Source organism: Perognathus longimembris, chromosome 17, assembly GCF_023159225.1.
Source record: "Perognathus longimembris pacificus isolate PPM17 chromosome 17, ASM2315922v1, whole genome shotgun sequence".
In the NCBI taxonomy this organism is placed as follows: Eukaryota; Metazoa; Chordata; class Mammalia; order Rodentia; family Heteromyidae; genus Perognathus; species Perognathus longimembris.
In genome coordinates, this window is record NC_063177.1 from 41,772,804 (window position 1) to 41,793,015 (window position 20,212).

At 41.7% G+C, this 20,212-nt stretch overlaps 2 protein-coding genes across 2 annotated transcripts in view; one reads left to right on the forward strand and one right to left on the reverse strand.

Moving 5' to 3' along the window:
- LOC125366145 (leucine-rich repeat-containing protein 37A2-like) overlaps positions 1-20,212 on the forward strand; it is a 408,609-nt gene that overhangs the window by 80,405 nt on the left and 307,992 nt on the right. The window lies entirely within an intron of this gene.
- Positions 13,326-17,757, reverse strand: LOC125366279 (leucine-rich repeat-containing protein 37B-like). Its single transcript, XM_048366869.1, has 5 exons — positions 17,735-17,757; positions 17,612-17,677; positions 16,001-16,072; positions 14,965-15,036; positions 13,326-13,474 (listed from the first exon to the last, which is right to left on the reverse strand). The coding sequence occupies exons 1-5, from the start codon at positions 17,755-17,757 to the stop codon at positions 13,390-13,392; spliced, it is 318 nt and encodes a 105-aa protein (XP_048222826.1). The 3' UTR covers positions 13,326-13,389.

Sequence of the window (20,212 nt, forward strand, 5' to 3'; positions counted from 1 at the left end):
AAAGAAGATAAGCAGGGCTGACAATCCTAGCTATGCTGCAGACCAAGTCACATACACAAGTCTCCTTAGAGGTATTGTAGGGACCTTTGGGACAGGCACGGAGAGTTCCTGCATGTCCTGTCTGTGTGGGTGGAATTGATTCCAAATCCTCAAGTTAGGGGAGACTTTGCTCATTGTGATTATGACCCAAAGCACAGGTGTTTGTTTCAATAAGACTTGAGAAATACATAGTGGCACACATAAAATAGCATAAATTGTTACTAATTGTCTTTCTTTTTCACCAAGGGGCTTTTGTTGGTTTCTGCGAAGGCAATCCTCCTCAGAACCTGAGAGTCAGGCAAGTTAAATTGAAGAGGAAGTGGTGGTGTGGCCAGAAAATGCAGGCAAAAGCAGAATTAATTATGTTCCCCTTGTCTTTCCCAGGAGGGCTTCTTTTCAGGGCGGCCATTTTCGCTGAGGGATATGTACAGATCTCTCAGTGGTACAAGCAAGAAAAGCATGGCCAAGAAGCTACATGACAAAGGGTGAGTTTCTGGGAGCAACTTAACATTCCTAGCTAATGGTGGTGGGGAATATGGAGGGAGGGCACAAGAGAAATTCTGGTTGATTCCTTCAAGACTAAAAGCTTGGCACTGTTCTTTTCCCAGGAAGCCCAATGAAACTGCCATAAAGATGCCACCACCATCAGAGAGCGAAAGTGGTGTGTGCTGTGGGATCTGTCCTTCCACAAAAAATTGAAACTTTTATCCTCTGACACTGGCCGGAAGCCTTCCTTTTTTAAAAAAAAAGAAAAAAATGCACAGACTAAATGGAGACAGGAGATTACAAGTTGCTCCCCTAAAAAGGCAACTCGTGGGTCAGTGTATTCCAATTTGTAAGTGCAGATCCCTATAGTACCAGTCACAACTATGTGTGGCCCCTGGCTATTTGCAGAGCAAATAAATCCTGTCTGTGTCTCCCCTAAATAAAATGATTTTTTATTACTTTGGCCATCTGTACTTACTATGTAGGCATGTTATTTAAATCTCATGGCTACCTGGGTGGTCAGTTTTATTCTCTCCAATTAACAGATGAGGTAACTGAGGTCCATGGACTAAAATAATTATTATATATATTATGTTATAATATATATATATATATATATGTACATATATGTATATATAGCCAGTCCTTATGCTTGAAATCAGGGCCTGAGCACTGTCCTTGGCTTCTTTATCTCTAGCACTCTACCACTTGAGCCACAGTACCACTTCTGGCTTTTTTTTTTTCTATGTGTGTGGTGCTGAGGGCTTCATGTATATGAGGCAAGTGCTCTACCACTAGGCCATATTCCCAGCCCCAAAAGTGCAATATTTTTCTTAGGCTTTTATGTTGCTTGTAGTTGATAATACATACCTTTACTCCCCCTACTTGGGGCATGGGGGTGGAAATAAAACCTGTGTTCTACATCAGTCTGGGCTATATATTAAGGCTTTTTGTGAAAAACAAAACACCCAAACATAATTTATATAAGTTCACCTATGGGAGACTCTAAAGGCCTTAAGGGTACCTGTGTTACAGATCCTGAATCTTCTATCAGCTTTACTGTAGTTAATTGATAAGTGTCAAACAATGGAAGGACTGTAGCTCAATGATAGTGATCAGTAAGTTACAACTCTACATTAATGGTCAGGAAATCCAGAGAAAAGCTGTCCTCTCACCTGATTAGACCATAAATTATGAAACAAGATGTTCTCACTGACTGACCATGGTATATAAACATTTATGCCTATCTCCTGGTTCCCATTCCCCCACTCCACCCCACCTAGGACCCATGATTTTAAGCAGCTTCAAATAGGCATGCAGAACAATTGGAAGTGCTAAAATACCTGTAGACCTTTCAGAGACAGAAGCCTGGAAAGTAAAAGACCAGGAGATGAGACATCTTGCAAAGCAGACAAGGGATTATTCTGAGCGGTTTCTCATGACTCTAACTTTCACTACCTATGCACAACTTATGCGGAAAAAGTGCTAGATTTGGAGCGGGCAAGCTTGTGCCAAGCCAACAATGCTCTGGCTGTCCCAATTATGACAAATACTATCTTTTGTCAAGTTGTCTGGTGGGCATTGGGGGCAAAGAAACAAAAACAAAGTGTCTTTGCCACCTTGTGAGTTTGACACCAAGAGAATAGTTTATATGCTCTTAGATGTCTTTTTCCTGTTCAACGAGCCCCTATACAGAAGGACAATCTGACACACCTAACCTAAACCTAGAAGCGGATGTTCTCTTACAGAATTACAGAACTGACAACCTACAAACAGGGTGGGAAAAATTCCTCCCCCTCCCAAAATTTCACAAATAGGAGCAAGCACTGAGCGCTAAAGTTAGCAGAGCCTCAATGCGTACTTCCCTTGAAGAAGCTGAGGGGCACAAGACACTGTGGTGCCAGGTTCGTGAGAAGGGCTTGCCTCAAAAAACTGGCCTGGGGCTGTGAATATGGCCTAGTGGCAAGAGTGCGTGCCTTGTATACATGAAGCCCAGGGTTTGATTCCCCAGCACCACATATATATAAAATGGTCAGAAGCAGCGCTGTGTATCAAGTGGTAGAGTGCTAGCCTTGAGCAAAAAGAAGCCAGGGACAGTGCTCAGGCCCCTGAGTCCAAGGCCCAGGACTGGCAAAAAACAAACAAAAAAAAAACTGGCCTGTTTCCAGCCACCCCAGGGCGCCTGTGCTCTGACCTCTGCCCAACCCAGTGCAGCATTGCACACTCAGGCCTGAGGCTGAATTTCACCTCAGTGCAGGGCCTGCACCTCTTGCCAAGCACTTTGCCAGCTGCAAGGTGCTGCTTTCCAGTTTCTTTGTGTATTTGTGTATTTGGTAAGGGCCCTGTCACCTCTTCAAGGGGAAGGAGACATGGTCAGAAGATCAGAGGTCCCAAGCCCTGTGTTGTGAGGGGCTGAGGAGCTGCCTTGGGGCGATCTTGGGGATGAAGTGAGGACAAAGCAGGTGTTCTTCAGCCTCCTGAGAACCCAGCCAGGGGAGGATGAAACCTGTATGTTGTATGTACATGTATTTAGGTTTGAACCAGGGCCTGTTGGTCTACCACAAATGCTGCGCTCCCAACCAAGATAACTTCAGATACCAAATCTTTAACTCCACATAAATGGAGTGTTGAATTCACTATTTTTTTTTTCATTTTTTTTTTTGCCAGTCCTGGGGCTTGAACTCAGGGCCTGAACACTGTCTCTGGCTTCTTTTTGCTCTTTTTGTTTATGTGGTGCTGAGGAATTGAACTCAAGACTTCATGCATGCAAGGCAAGCACTCTACCTCTAAGCCACATTCCCACTCCTGAATTCAGTAATAAGCAGGCATTTTTTTGGCATTTTCCTCTGCAGAATGCTTACAACTGTATTAATTACCACACTGATCATCTAGTCCCAGCTTCTATTAGATGAATAATGCAAATTCCAGGGGCTGGGAATGTAGCTTAGTGGTAGAGTGCTTGCTTAGCATGCATGAAGCCCTGGGTTGATTTCGCAGTACCACATAAACAGAAAAAGCCAGAAGTGGCCCTGTGGCTCAAGTGATAGAGTGTTAGCCTTGGGCAAAAGAAGCTCAGGGACAGTGCCCAGGCATGGAGTTCAAGCCCTGTGACTGGCAACCCCCCCCCCCCCCCAATTCCAGATGGTTAAGTGACACTTGCTTAAGGCGATGATAATAACTGGAAACTAGAAGTCAAGCACAAAGTTACTGATACAAAGATCCATGGCACTTTTTGTTGCCTTTTCATGTAGGAAATCTTCACAAAGCACCTCTTTTTAATTCATGTGCTTTAATATGTGAGTTCAAAGAACTTTGTTGTTGACTGGAACATAAAGGATGTTTTATCATTTCACTGAAAACTGTTAGGAATTGCTTTAGTCTCCCCAAAAGACAAAACCTTCTTTAATGTGTTGAAGAAATCTTTGTTAGCATGCCAACTAATTCCAGATTCCAGAACGCCAGGAAATCACCTCATCATGTGCTTCAGTGTAACTTCCTTTCCTTTTCATTTATATTCAAGTAGTTTCATTAAATATGTCAGTGAGTATAATATGACAATTTATAAGTACAATGCATCTTAGTGTCACTCTTTCCATGGTTCTGCACCATCTCTCCTAACTCCACTTATCCCCTAGTTACCTAGTTCCATTTTCACATATGTACAATGAATATTTTCACTGTATTTACCCACCTTTCCATTCTTCTGCCCTTCTCTTAGCCCTTCTCCCCTTTATTCTCTCCCCTCCTGACAATACATGTTTCAGCTACTTGAAACTCATTTTGTTATAGTGAGTTTTTTTCAAGATCATAGTAATTCCTGAACAACTGCTTGCTCTTGTCTATATTGTTTTTCTCACCAGTTTAACTGAATCAACTATTCTCAGTACTAGCCCTGAGGATTCTTCCTCCAGTGCTGCACAGAGATTCCTTAATCTGTGTCTAAAGATTGAAGTCATCATCAGATTTTGCTTAAATTTTGTAGTTTTTAATCTCCGCCCATTTCTCACAGCCACTGAGATCTAAAAATTGTACCAGAAAGATTACAAAATAAACAGTACAGACTTTCTAGTGCTCTTTGGGCACTGAGACTATATCATAACCTTTACGTTTTAAGAAATTCACAGGTAAAACCTATTAGCACTATAGTGATAAAGGGAATATTCAAGTCAGTATGTAGTTGTCCGGCTTTTTAGCCTCCCAGGCTCTCCTGTCCTGCAGGAGAGACGGGAAAACACGCCTCACCCGGATGTAGGAAGAGGAAAAGAGGGCTGACAGACTGCCACTGAGCTCCCGTCCGCACAGAGGACACATAGACAGCCTGGGAGCCAGTCAGCTCTAAGACTCATTTAATGGCGGCAATGAGGTGTTCTTTTAAAGGGGGCGGAGGGCGGCAGAAGGGGAGGGGCACGTGCACCTACATAGGGGCTGTGAATGGATGCCTGACCTGTCCATCAGGGTGGAGCTCCAAGGGACCTCTCAAAAGGGCGGCCTATATCTACATCACGGCCCTCAGGACCGCCTCTGGGCTCATCACCCACAGCCATCTTGGCACACACGCGGTCTGAGGCTGGGAGGCAGGGCTGGTTAGAGCCGCCTTTCTGGTTCCAGACCCGGAGAAGGCAGGCGGGGCTATACACATGGCCTCAGGGCTGGGAAAAGAGGCAGGCCTGTTAGGACCGCCTCATAACCATGCAAGGCATCCAGGCCCCACATGTAGTTGAGAGAAGGCATTCATATAAGACACTTGGGTTACTGCCTCACATTTTTTATCTAGTGTTATTGGTACTTTTTATACTTGTCAGGTACTGTTTCTCCTCTCTCTCTCTCTGCTTTTGATAAAAACAAGACAGAATGTTGTTTTAAAATAAAATCAATGAATGACTAAGACACCTTGAGAGGGCTCCCTGCATCCTCCAAGGCATGTAGGAAAATTGTCATCAGCAAGGACTTTGCAAAGTTATTGAAGGCGACAACATATCTTATATGTGTAATGTGCCATCAAGAAGTTCTGAGTTGTGCGAAGTTTCCTGGTTGTCCATAAAGTTTTCTCTGTGACTCCCCCATACCAGATCAGCCTCATAACAGCAGTGGTATTTAAAAATTAGCCAGAGTTTTCTCCTTTACAATGTGTAGCTTCAGTTGGAGAAAGGAATTTCATTTTTTATATATGCATTCTTCACTCATTCACCTAATCAATGCATCATCATCCTCAGATGCCAAGAATTTTTATTTCTTCTAACAGGGAGTAGTATTGGTGAGTGGGGTGGATAGGACAGTTTTTTCAAATCTGCCCTTTATGTCCTATTCTCAAGCTGGAGCTACTGGATGGGTTAGGCGGACACAATTGCATTTCTTTGCTTAATAGCAGCCCTATAATTTTCCTGCAGGCATTTTTTAGTTGCTTTCATCATCACTGTTTACCACCAAGGCTCAGAAAAGCTTTCCAATTAATCATGGATCCTAATGATAATGATGGACTATACTATGGTATGAGAGTAGTAAAGAACATTTATTTAGGCTTCATGTGTATGCAAAGTGATTAAATGGTCTTCCTATCCCATGCAATCCTTACAACCACTCTACGAAATTAAGATGAATTTCATGTGTATCCCAAATGAAAAGTTTGGCAGACTCTGACATTTATGGCTATTATCTTTTTGTGACTACAGGTTCATCTTGGTACTAGACATAAGGCAGTTCTACATCATACTCTTCCCGTGGCTAGCTCACGATGCCAAGAATTGGCAAATTACTACTTTGGTTTCCAAGGGTGGTCAAAAAGGATCATCAAGGTAAATCTTGTAAATGTTCCTTGCCTAAAATCTTTTTGCAGTATGTGTAATCTTGGACTTTGGACAAATAAAGGTTAAACTGAGCTCTGGGCAGTACATGTAAGAGGGCACCTACTGTTGATGGTGAGTAGACACTTGTAAATGGACCCCATGGCACAGAATTTTCAATAAACCTGTCAGTAACCTAACATATAAATCATATAACATTCTTGTAGAGTATAGTAAAAAAATAATGCCTTTATCTATTAAGTCATTTGTAAATATTTCTTAATTTTGTACTACAAGACAAGTGAACTACTAGCTGAGATTCTTGGAGTTTAGTTTTATTTCTCTACAGTGAAATCTTCAGAGGTCCAAGGGATGTGGCTTAGTGGTAGAACACTTGCCTAATGTGTATGAGGCCCTGAGTTTGATCCCCAGCACCACAAAAACAAAACAAAGTTCTAGGAATGACATGTAATTCCAACTCCTAATAGCTTCAAGAGCATTCTGACCTTGAAGAAAAGGAAAATGATAACCTTGTGGCACCCTGGAGAAGCCACGCCTGAAATTCTGTGCTGTGGAGGTGGTGCTGCCTCTGTACCAGTGCAGGCGTCATGGGGCTGCCATTGCAGAGGAGCCTGTGGAGAAACTGGAAGAAGGTCAGCTCTCTGTGCAGGGTGGGGAGAAGGATGACCTCTCGGTTTTTTCTTGCTGTCTTAAAGTCACTTTTCAACTACATATCCTTGTTAGGCTACTAAAGTCCTAGGTAGAGTTTCTGTGCCATACAATACAGGTTTTCACCTTAGGCAATACCTGGCAACCTTTGCATCTAAAACTTCAGATCTGGCCTTCTGCCAAGAACTTAGGACAATGGGAATACTATTTCTGTAGTTCTTGGTTAGAACTTGCTTTATGCTAAAATAATTATTCCATACAAATCTCTTGTAGTTATTGCAGCAAAGTCATGATCTTAACAAAATCATGATCTAAAGATTTCCATAAACTCATGTGTAAATGTTACTTGCCTAGTCCTAAAAGGGCTTGAGCTGAAAAAGAGGCAAACATGGACACCTAGAAAGAGAATTCCTAGTGATGCTGAAGTTAGTCTAGAATCTGTGACCTTCCACTTAGGATTTTAAGACAGAGGCAGAGCTGTTTGTGAACAGAAGAGCAGGCTCCTGGGGATGATGTGCAGGTGCTGGTCTAGTCATTGGTCTAAACCTTTTTACTTTATGTGATTCCAGCCCTGATGTAAGATGGTAAGGGTGTTTAGAAAGGATGCCTTCCAGGTGTCAGTTTGCAGTCTATCAGTGATATGAGGCTTGCACCAAGTTCTTGACTTAGATCCTCACTCTAACACATCACAAACTTCCAGAAAATGTTGAGGCAATGAAAATAGGTACCACCAGGATGTACCTCCAGCGGAGTCATTCAGTCAAACTTTGTGCTGTATCTACATTTCATCATCAAGATAATGATCCAGATATTTATTTACATTAATATGCATCTCTATATAAGATCATATATACAATATATGTGTATATATGTATCTGATGATATATAATTATCCTGTTCTGATATATGAGGTTGTATACAATTTATATAGTTTATCATATTTAATATCTTATATAGAACATATATATAATATATCCATGACAGTGTATCATTAAAATATTATTTGGGAAACAACAATCACTCATGAGTATTTTATCTCTTTGGTTGGCTGTAGAACCATTATCAATTCTTATGAAAAGAAGGACAGCACAGAAGCATGCTATTCAGAGGGCTTTGTCAGAGGCCTTCCAGAAACTGTGCACTGTGGTTTTCGGTAAGACATTCTTTTTATTTTGTAATTTATTAATTAAAAATTTTTGGGGCTAGGGATATGGCCTAGTGGCAAGAGTGCTTGCCTCGTATACATGAGGCCCTGGGTTCGAATTCCCAGCACCACATATACAGAAAATGGCCAGAAGTAGCGCTGTGGCTCAAGTGGCAGAGTGCTACCCTTGAGCAAGAAGAAGCCAGGGACAGTGCTCAGGCACTGAGTCCAAGCCCCAGGACTGGCCAAAAAAAAATTTTTTTTTGACAAGGTGTTGTGCAAAAAGGGTACAGTTACATAGTAGGGCAGTGTGTACATTTCTTGTGATATCTTACACCCTGTTTTTCTTTCCCTTCCCTAGGTCAGGTAGACATATATACAATATACAATGTATCAAGAACATATACAGTAGCCATGTGGCCACGCCCAAGAAAGTTCGCCTAGGGCTTTAAATGTAATGTTGATATTAGACCATATGTTGACCGTAGTCTTATAGGAACGTACAACCTAGCTTTTGAGCTATTGTATTCCCCTTAGAGGTCAGTTTTTGACCTTTATATGTTGAGTAATTGTTTGATTTTAGTTACATACTGTTGAGTCGCTGCCCCAATTCTGTGGGGAATACTATTTGACAAGCAGTTTTTGGTTTCACAGACTTGGTCTCTATGGTCTCTCTGTCTCCCTTTGTTAACAGTCATATATTAGGGAGATCATGCCCCTTTGTTTTCTGTGTTCTAGGCTTGTCTCGCTCAACATTATTTGTTCGAGTTCTGACCATTTCCCTGCTAATACCAGTATTTCACCATTCCTAATCACTATGTACTATTCCATTGTGAATAAGTACCATATTTTTTGGATCCATTCATCTGTGGAGGGGCATCTGGGTTGTTTCCATATTTTGGCTATTGTGAATTGTGCCGCGATAATCATGGAAGTACAAATGTCTTTTTGATATCTTGGGGTTTGCTGTTTAGTATAGATGCCTAGGAGTGGTATGGCTGGGTCATAGGGTAGGTCTATATTGAGCTTTTTGAGAAACCTCCATACTGTTCTCCAAAGTGGTTGTACTAATTTACACTCCCACCAACAATGGAGAAGGGTTCCTCTTTCCCCACACCCCCTCCAGCATTTGTTGTTGCCTGAGTTCAGAGTATAGGCCATTCTAACTGGGGTGAGGTGGTATCTCAGGGTTGTTTTTATTTGCATTTCCTTTACTACCAGGGATGTTGAGCATTTCCTCATGTGTTTCTTTATCCTTTTTATATCTTCTCTTGTGAAGTCTCTCTTTAGCTCCTTTGCCCATTTCCTAATAGGTTTATTGGGCTTGGAGGGGCTTAGTTTTTTGAGTTCTCTGTAGATGACAGATATTAGGCCTTTGTTTGTTGCTGTGCTGGTAAATATCCTTTCCCATATCGTTGGCTGTCTTTCTATTTTGGTGGCTATGTCCTTAGCTGTGCAGAAACTTTTTAATTTGTAGTAGTCCCATTTGTCCAGTCTTTCCCCTATTTGTTGTGTCCCTGGGACTGTATTCAGGAAGTTCCTTCCTGTGCCTATAAGTTCCAGCGTCTTTCCTACTCTGTCCTTCAGTAGTTTCAAGGATTCAGGTCTGATATTGAGGTCCTTGATCCATTTTGAGTTGATCTTGGTGCATGGTGATAGGCTTGGGTCTACTTTGAGTTTTCTGCATATGGCTGCCCAGTTCTCCCAGCACCAGTAGTTGAAGAGGCTATGTTTATTCCACTGTATGTCTTTAGCTCCTTTGTTGAATATCAGTTGGCTGTAAGTGTGGTTTTATTTCTGGGTCTTCAATTCTAATTCATTGGTCTTCTGATCTGTTTTTATACCAATACCATGCTGTTTTTTGTTATGATGGCCTTGTAGTAGAGCTTGAAGTCCGGTATTGTGATACCTCCTGCACTGCTTTCTTTGCCTAGAATTGCTTTGGCTATTCTACGTTTTTTGCTGTTCCATATGAATTTATGGATTGCTTTCTCTATTTCAGTGAAGAATGTCGCTGGGATTTTGATAGGTATTGCATTGAATTTGTATAACAATTTGGGCAATATGGCCATTTTCACTATATTGATTCTGCCTACCCATGAGCATGGAGGTCTTTCCATATCCTTGTGTCTTCTTTGATTTTCCTTATTAGATTTTTATAGTTTTCATTAAATAGGTCCGTCACGACCTTGGTTAAGTTGATCCCTAGGTACTTTATTCTTTTTGTGGCCACTGTAAATGGAATTGTTTCCTTAATTTCCTTTTCTGTTTGTACATTGCTGGTGTACAGAAAAGCTGCTGACTTTTGTGGATTGATTTTGTATCCTGCTACTTGGCCAAATTGGTTTATTAGATGTAGGAGTTTGGGTACTGAGCTTTTTGGGTGCTTCAGATGTAAGATCATGTCGTCTGCGAATAGGGATAACTTGATTTCTTCCTTGCCGATGTGGATCCCTTTGATGTCCTCCTCTTGCCTTATTGCTATGGCTAGGGATTCCAGCACTATGTTGAAAAGAAGTGGGGAGAGTGGGCATCCTTGTCTTGTTCCTGAGTTTAGGGGGAATGACTTAAGTTTCTCTCCATTTAATATGATATTAGCAGTTGGTCTGTTGTATATGGCTTTTATTGTTTTGAGGATTGTTCCACCTATTCATGTTCTCTCCAAAGCTTTTAATAGGTATGGATGTTGTATTTTGTCAAAGGCTTTTTGGGCATCGACTAACAATGTAATTCTTAATTTTAGATCTGTTTATGTGGTGAATTACGTTGATTGATTTACGGATGTTGAATCATTCTTGTGCCTGTGGGATGAAGCCTATTTGTCATGATATATGATTTTCTTGATCAGTTTCTGGATCCTGTTAGCTAATATTTTATTGTGGAGCTTTGCGTCTGTGTTCATTAGTGATATTGGTCTGTAGTTCTCTTTTTTTGTTGGGTCTTTGCCTGGTTTGGGAATGAGTATGATATTAGCTTCGTAGAATGACTTTGGGATTTCTCCCTGTATTTCTATTTTGCGGAAGAGTTTGAGGAGTATTGGTATTAGCTCATCACTAAAGGTTTTGTCGAATTGGTTGGTGAATCCATCTGCCCCTGGGCTTTTCTTTGTTGGGAGGTTCTTGACTACTTCCTGTATCTCACATACTCTGTTGTCAGACTCTGTAAGTGTACTAGCCTGCAGCTTAGCCTAACACGCAAGGCCTTAGCTTCCATTGCTGGCACCTCCTCCACACACCCCTTACCCACCCCATCCCACTCCTCCCAAAAAGCACTTGACATTCAAAGCAGAAGTGGCAAGGGCAGCCTGCTAAACAATAATGTTGGGAGGAGGATTTGGTGCTACATTGTGGAAGGCTTGGCCTTGCAGGGCTGAAGGACAGAGATTTCCTGAGTACTGTTATAGCCTTATATAGATGACAGCCAGGCCGTGGAAGATGAAGCAGTGACAGAATGCCTGGGTTGCTGATACTAAAAGAAGCTAGCCCTGCCTTTTCTTCTTAACTGAATTATTACCTAACAATTCAATATGCTTCTTACTAAACCCACTGTTTGTTAGAGCTCTCTTTGTAGCAGCTGTCCCTCCATGAAATGAGTTAGATAGCTGGGCACAGTAGTCCAAACTTGTGATCCCAGTTACTAGGAAAGCAGAGATAGGAAGGATCACAGTTTGAGGTCAGCCTAGGCAGAAACTTAGGAACTTCCCTATCAAGAAACAAGCTCGAGGGCTGGGGATATAGCCTAGTGGCAAGAGTGCCTGCCTCGGATACACGAGGCCCTAGGTTCGATTCCCCAGCACCACATATACAGAAAATGGCCAGAAGTGGCGCTGTGGCTCAAGTGGCGGAGTGCTAGCCTTGAGCGGGAAGAAGCCAGGGACAGTGCTCAGGCCCTGAGTCCAAGGCCCAGGACTGGCCAAAAAAAAAAAAAAAAAAAAAAGAACAAAATAAAGAAACAAGCTCGATATTTGAATAGGGCTATAATGCTATCTATAATTTACATCTTTCTAAAAGAGGTAAGTAGAAAGATGGCTGCCCAAGCTAGAAGAAAAGCACTGGATTCTATCATTAAGAAAAGTGAAGGAGCCAGGTGCCGATGGCTCAAGCCTATATTCCTAGCTAGTCAGGAGGCTGAGATATGAGGTTCTCAGTTCAAAGCCGGCCCAGGCAGAAAAGTCCATGAGATTCCAATAAACCACACAGAAAACCCAAAGTGGCACTGTGGCTCAAATAGTAGAGCACTAGCCTTGAGGTAAAGTGCTCAAGGACAGCAACCAGGCCCAGAGTTCAAGCATCATGACAGACCAAATAAATAAATAAATAAATAAACAAATAAATAAATAAATAAATACATAAATAAATAAATGAAGGGAAAGGGGGGATGGAAGTGTGGCTCCAGTAATACAGTACCTGCCTAGCAGGTGTAAGACCCTGGATTCAACATCACAGTACCACAAAATACAGGAAAGAAGGAAGAGGAAAAGAAAGGATGGAAGGAAAATGGAAAAGAAAATATAGTGCCTTGAGCACAGAAAGGCTCAGGGACAGAGCCCAGGACCAGGAGAAAATAAAAAGCTATCAGAATGTATAAAAGTAGTTAGGGATGTACATGGATTAAGAATAATAGTCTTGACTGAGTTTTCCTTGCAAAACTCCCAGTGTTTTCAAGGTCCCTAGCTTATCTTAACTTCTACCTTAACTTCTGCCTTCCACAGAGACTGATTTTTCCCAGCTTTGGGGGTGGGGGTAGGGGGAGGGAAGTGATTAATCCTAAATAATCTCAACAACAACAGACACAAACCAAAAAGGAGGAGAGTATTAGAGATCCCCTAGTCCCCCAAAGCAACTACTCACTGTCAAGTCACCAATGCTCTGGCGCTGTGGCTCAAGTGGTAGAGTGCTAGCCTTGAGCAAAAAGAAGGCAGGGATAGTGCTCAGGCCCTCAGTTCAAGCACCAGGATTGGCAAAAAAGAAAAGAAAAAGAACATTTGAGTATTTGAGTTGGAATTTTCACGAATATCTGGCTTTCTCCTTCAGAGATACAGGAATGACACAAGTGCGACTCACAACACTTCACTGTACTCAGAACCTGACATGGACCTGAAACCTCTTAGTACGCAACTACTTATTAATAACAATAAAATACTTAGAAAATGAATTAATCCTAAAGACATACATTTGAGAGTTCTTATAGTCCCTATACCTAGCTTATTAATAAGGATATTAGGTTTTCAATACACAAGGTTTAAGTTAACATGCTTATCTTCTATGCCACTTATATCTGGTGTAAAAACAGCATTCCATGCCATGCCTGGAATGTTCCAAAGCTCAGTTCTGTGATTAAATTGCAACCAAGATTTCTAAAAAATAAAAAAAGCCAGAAAACAAAGAAGATATAAGGCAAAGAAGAAAAAAAGATTCAGAACATTTACGGTTTCACAGTGATTCTAATTTACATACAATGCAACATAATTCTGTTAGTTGCCAATGCTTTAGAGAAATCTTCCTATAGACAATACTGGCTCATGATTTACATACTCATATTGACACATGAAGTGTCAAGCGACAGGTTTTGTATGTCCACACTCCTAACATTTTGGGTGGCACAGTTCTTTGCTGTGGAGCCTTATCCTGTACACTGTAGGATACAAGTAGGATACAAGCATCCCTCTAGACCTGTTTCCCCACTAGATGTCTATAACATATTCACAGTTGCCAAATGTCTCCTAGTGACAGTCCATTGTTGAGAACCACTACTTTGCAATGATTGTCTGACTTGTAATGATTCTCACACTCATCTTCGCTAGTCTAAAACAGCTTCCTTTACATTTTAGTAACTTTTCACTAGCAAAATTTTAATTCTAATTGAAAATGAGCAGATACATGTGATATAATGGAGTTTTATTTGCTACTTACACAAACTTCAGAAAAGGCAATGGTTCAAATGTACGTCTTTCAATAGACACTATCTTATTGCAGGACAAATCTCTAGAAAAGAAAGAGACAATATTGTACTCTAAATCTATTAGATAATGAGGATGAATGAATAGAATTTGTGACATATAACATTGAGAACATAATTATTTTGAAACCATAAACTTTTGGTTTTGGATTTAAACTTTCTTTACATTTTTTGCTGATTATGTGGCTAGAACTAGCTTTGCCTGAGCTCTTCAGCTCAAGACTAGCACTCTACCACTTGAACCACAATGGCACTTCTGGTTTTCTGGTAGTTAATTGGAGATAAGAGTCTCACAGGGTTGGGAATATGGCCTAGTGGTGGACTGTTTGCCTCATATTCATGAAGCCCTGGGTTTGATTCCTCAGTACCATATACATAGAAAAACCTAGAAATGGCACTGTGGCTCAAATGGTAGAGTGCTAGCCTTGAGCAAAAAGAACCCAGGAACAGTGCTCGGGGCCTGAGTTCAAGCCCCAGGATGGACCAATAAAAAAAAAGTCTCATGGACTTTCCTGTCTGGGCTGGCTTTGAACCACCATCCTCAAATCTTAGCATCCTGAGTAGCTAGGATTATAGGCATGAGCCACCTGCACCTGGTCAGGCTGTGCATTTTTAAGACAATGTGTGTATGAGTATCTGCTTTGCTGAGGTTCCATTACCATTTTCTCAGTAAGGACAGTTTGTTCCCAATCTATATGCTGCCTATATAATTAAACTGATAATGAATAGTAAGTATTTACTGCTAGGGATGAGCTGAGATAGACACAGACTTACACAACTGCAGAATTTATTGCTGGGAGAGATTTCAGTGTTTAACCTGAATATACATATATATTTTATGTATAATTACTCACAAATATTAATGAGGTAATAAAGTTACTGACTTACAAATATTCAAGGGATAGGAGGCCTTCAAATGTATCCTTATGTAATTCAGTGAGGCGATTTTCGCTGAGAATTCTGGAATATAAAAAGGTTACTTCTGGATGTAAATTCATCTAGCTTGGGGGAATATATTGACTAGAGAGATAACGTATGGGATAAGGAAGGATATCAGTTTCTTCCTGTTTCTTTTTTAAGGCTGTCATTTTCTGTTGCCCACAGTGTATGGTGGCACAACTTTTTTGAGGGCAATTAACATTCTGTGCCTACAGAATGAGTTGTCTAGGTTCACAAAGAAGTATGGATGGATGGGGATGTTCATTGTAACCACGAACACCACAAGCTAACTGGGCATGCTCTAAACAATCCTATGGGAAATACTAAATAAAGCATGAGGTATCCACACTATGGAATATTATGCAGAAGATGAAAGGAATAGGATAATCCTCTATGTATACACAGGAAAGTTAAGATTACAAACATAAAGTATGAAATGGAAAGATCAAGCTGTAGGATATTGTCATTTATATAAAAAGTAAAAACCCAGTAAGAAAATGATACCACAAACGTATTCAACTATGTGTAAAGAGAGTAAATTCATATATAAATGTAGTAAAATAGTGCACGAGTGCCTGGGAAAATAGATCTTTCTACTATACTCTTAATTCAGGTATAGTTTTCATTTTCACTCTGTTATTCATTTGTATCCAAGAGAAATGTAAGCATCCAACACTTGTACAATAGAGAATAATTTCAGCTTATCATCACATACTTAATTCAAAGAGGGTCCCTGAAACTCTATTTTGCATGAGAACTCCAAGGCTGCCTCATGCATGCAAGACAAGCACCCTGCCACTTAACAATACCCTGAGTACCCACTAAGCTTCAAGTTGAAAACAATTGCAGATTTTCAGTCAATAGAACTTGTTTAGGATGTGGAGGGACAATGGCTTTTCTCAGAGCTATTCTCTTCAGATTTCTGGACCAAGAGGGGTCCAACAGAACAACGTTGTATTCATATTTGGAGAGATAATATGCTCATAGTTCCTCAGTCCAACGGTACCATCCCCATATATTTTTGTCAATATAAGAGATATCGTTTCCTTGGAAATTTCTATGAAGAAATAGTTTATATCTATGAATAAGTAGGAAAAGAAAGATCAGAATAAGAAAGAGTCATTGCAATATCAAGGGCCAAAATCAAGGGCAGAAAACCCCTCAACTTTTTCTATTTTATGAAGTTATGAGCTTCCCACATTTGCTTAGATCTGAGGATCACCACTCAATGACAGCCAGGAGAGGAAACTCTGTGAGACTCTTATCTCTAAGCAACCACCAGAAGATCAGACATGGCACCTTGGCTCAGAGTGGTAGAACCTTAACCTTGAGTAAAAGAGCTCAGGGACAGCATCCAGATCCTCAGTTCAAGCACCCTTGTTAACCAAATCAACCAAAAAAGAAAAAGAATACAAATGTCAGTTGAAAAAAAATTGCGCCAGTCTTGGGCCTTGAACTTAGGGACCTGGGCCATGTCCCTGAGATTTTATTTTTTTATTTTTTAATGTTTTGCCAGTCCTGGGCCTTGGACTCAGGGAGTAAGCACTGTCCTGGCCTCTTTTTGCTCACGGCTAGCACTCTGCCACTTGAGCCACAGCGCCACTTCTGGATGTTTTCTATATATGTGGTGCTGGGGAATTGAACCCAGGGATTCATGTATGCTAGGCAAGCACTCTTGCCACTAGGCCATATTCCCAGCACCCTGAGCCTTTTTTTGATTTAATGGTAGAGTAGTGGTATACTACTTACTGTATTTTGGTAGTAAATTTGAGATAAAACCCTTATGAATTTCTGAGCAGGACATGCTTTGAATCATGATTCTCAGATCTGAGCCTGATTACAGATTACAGATTTGAGTCACCACTGCCTGGCAAAAGCACATATTTAGTAGAAGCTATTAAAATGCATTGTTCTCCAATCTGTCCTTATTCTTGGTCCTGACTCTCCTGCTCAGTTTATATATACTGTGTCTGGTAGTGAGGTAGAGGAGATTTAATTCTGCTCATCTGCCTAATGGATTTTTCCATTCAACCGCAAGCCTTCTGACTGTTTACCAATAAAAATTCCCAAAACTGAACTTCTTTCTCATAAACTGACTTTCCCTCCTAACTGCTATGTTTCTATCACTGTCATGTTCACTCAGGACAAAGTGTGGAGTCCTGTGTCATACACTCACGCCTAATTTTTTTCAGTCCGTGATTCCTCTCTGTTCTTCCTTTTAGAGAAGGCTAAATTTTCTATTTTCATGTGAACTTCTGTGACTCACTACCTTCTTGGAAAAAGGTAGAGCAACCACAAATAAAAGCATGGATAATGGATACAATAAAAAGAGGAGCACAAGTAAAGACAAGAAGTGAAAAGTAAAAGTCAGATGGGCATGGGTGCAGGATTCCTGTAATCCTAGCTATGCAGGAAGCTGAGATCTTAGGGTTGCAGTTTGAAGCCAGACCAGGCAGAAAAGTCATTGAGATTCTCAGCTCCATTAAGCACTGGAAACTAGAAGTGACATGATGGATTAACATTTTAGAGCACTAGTCTTGAGCAAAAGAGCTCACAGACAGTGACACAGGCCCTGAGTTCAAACCTCATGACTGACCTATAAAAATAAGAAAAAAAGTAAAAGTGGACATCACTCAATATGGATTGGAGAAAGGAAGCAGACCTTGAGAACAGAGTGTCAGCAGAATTCCCAGCACAAAGGAGCTAAGGTGATACTTGCAAGACAGTAAAAAGTTGCTTCATGGGGTCGATATCTGGCACAGGAACTTGGCAGAGTCTAGCATTGGGCTGAGATCCACACATGACAGAGTCTGGTCTTGGCAGTTACAGGGTTCACATACATTGGTGTTTGGAGGGGCATTCTGTTCACTTTTCACAGCTACAGCATTTTCTGTGGTGGGTCTTGTTGAGAAAGTAGTTCTTACAGTATGCTGTTCCAGACTTAAAGGTTTAACTGTGATTTGAGTCAGGGTTGGACGCTGAGTCTGAGACTGGTATGGAGGTGGAAGTGTCACCTCACTGTGCTTCAAAACCAAAGTTATAGTATTCTTCACGATGGTTCCAGGTGCAGTCTTTGTAGTTCGTGACATTGGCTGAGATGTTGGAGGTTCAGCCACAGTTGGATGTGGCTGTGAAGAGTGAGTTGGGGTCTTCCATTGAGGCTGAGTTAGAGTCCTTCTGCGAGACAGCATCGAGGTCTTCCCCAGAGGCTGAGTTGAGGTCTTCTGCAAAGGCTGAGTTGAAGTCCTCTGCTGATGCATACTTGATGTTTTCTGGTTAGCCTGAGTTACAGTCTCCCTCCAGGGCTGAGCTGGCATCTCCTGCAGAGGCTGTATTGCTGTCTCCTGCACAGGCTGTGCTGGAATCTCCTTCAGAGGCTGTACTGCTGTCTTCTGCAGTGGCTGAGCAGGAAACTCCAGCAGGAACTCTGTTGGGATCTCCTGCAGAGGAGGTGCAGGGGTCTCCTCCAGAGGCTCCGTTGGGATCTGCATAGCAGCAGGTATGTTACTCTTTGTAGTAGGTTGTGGAGTTAGGTTTCCATGCTGAACTTGAAGGGGTAAAGTTACATGAGGAGGATCTGTAGTCTTCTTCAGTGATGGGAAATATACAACCTCAGAAGAGGGTCTTAAAGTTGTGGTGAATAGGCCCATTGCTTGAAATGTGACCTTGTGTGTCATTGGAGTCTGGGTTGGAGTTGGACCCATGATGGATAATGGGGAATAAGACATAAAATCATTGGGTGGTGTTGAAAGGTCAGTTAAGGTCTCTGGTATGGTGGGAGAAAGTCCAACCTCCATTTTGTATTCTGGAGTTAGGGTAAATTCCCCATCTAAAGGTTTAACAGTGATTTCATTCAGGTTTGGGTGCTAAGACTGAATGTTATCTGGGTGTAGAAGGATAACCTCAGGGCGTTTTGGAGAAGGAGCTGTTGTCTTCTTCAGAGATGAAGATTGGTCATGCTCTATCCTGGAGTCTGGAGTTACTGTAACTTCCAGGTCAAATTTCTGAAATATCACAGTGGGCAACGTTGAATGCTGAGTTTCATTCTGACCTCTTATTAGAACTGTCAGCCCCTGATATTCTGCAGATTGCGATGCAACCTCCGTAGGTGAGTTTGTAGGCTGACTTGGGGCCTCATCTACTGTTGGAGGAAGTTAGTCTTCAACAATAGCTTGTACAGTTACAGTCAGTTGGATGTCCACAGGTTGAACTGTTACCCGGGCACGCTTTTTTATGTCCTTAGAATGTATAGCTGTAGTAGATAGTTCTGGAGTAATTGTGAGTTCCACATCAAAAGGTTGAGCAGTGACACCAGGCAATACTGGACTATCGGATCTTGATTTGGTGTGGGAACTGTCATCTCATAATGCACTGGAGCTAGGGTCACCAGCTCATGAGCTGGCACTGGAGACTGAACTGTCAGCTGATGTTTTTGTAGAGTTACATCTATGCTCTCCATGGGGGACTCTGGAGCTTGAACAGGAGCCTCCTGCTCAACAGGAGGTGTGACTTCCTCAAAAGGATTTTCAGGCTGAGCAGAGCCTTCTAGTTGGCTTTCAGCAGGTTCTGAGAACTCTGGGAGCTCTGAAGGCTGAGCTGGCACCTCTTGTTGGGTAGATGACAGTTCTCCCTCCTGAGGGCTCCCTAGAAGCTGGGCTGGGGTCTGTTGGTGACTAGGAGTGGTGAAGGTAATCTGCACATCCGCATGATGAACTGTGACATTTGGCAATTTTGAATGCTGAGTTTTATTGCTGCTTGGAAATGGAACACTTCCATCTTCTTGCACGAACAACACAGCCTCCTCCCTATGGAGCTGTTGGGCTGGGGTTTCTTCCGGAGCTCCAGGGGACTGGAGCTTCTCAGGAATCCCAGGGTTCTGAGTATGGGTCTGCAGCTGGAACTCGGAAGATTCACCTTCCTCAAGGGGTTCTGGAGGTTTATCTGCATTCTCTTGGGCTTTCTCAGGTACACTATCAACAGAAGCCATATTTATACTTGGATCTAATCGAGATTCTGCAAGTCTGTTTTTACTTCCTACCAGAAGCTCATGTACTTACCGTCTTCACCGATGGGTCCAAGACCAAACTAGATCCTTTCTCAGGTTCTGGGGTGAAATAACCTCTGGCTTATCTTCTGAACTCTGAGTATACAGTGGTGGGAAAAGTATTTCAAGTGATGGGTGGTCTGAAGCCTCAGC

Coding starts and splice junctions, on each gene's coding strand:
- LOC125366279 (XM_048366869.1), bottom strand. CDS start 17,757: ATGAAGCAACTTTTTACTGTCTT. Junction 15,037..16,000: donor TACCGTTGGACTGAGGAACT/ATGAGCATATTA, acceptor TTTATATTCCAG/AATTCTCAGCGAAAATCGCC. Junction 13,475..14,964: donor CTCCTATCCCTTGAATATTT/GTAAGTCAGTAA, acceptor TTTATTTTTTAG/AAATCTTGGTTGCAATTTAA.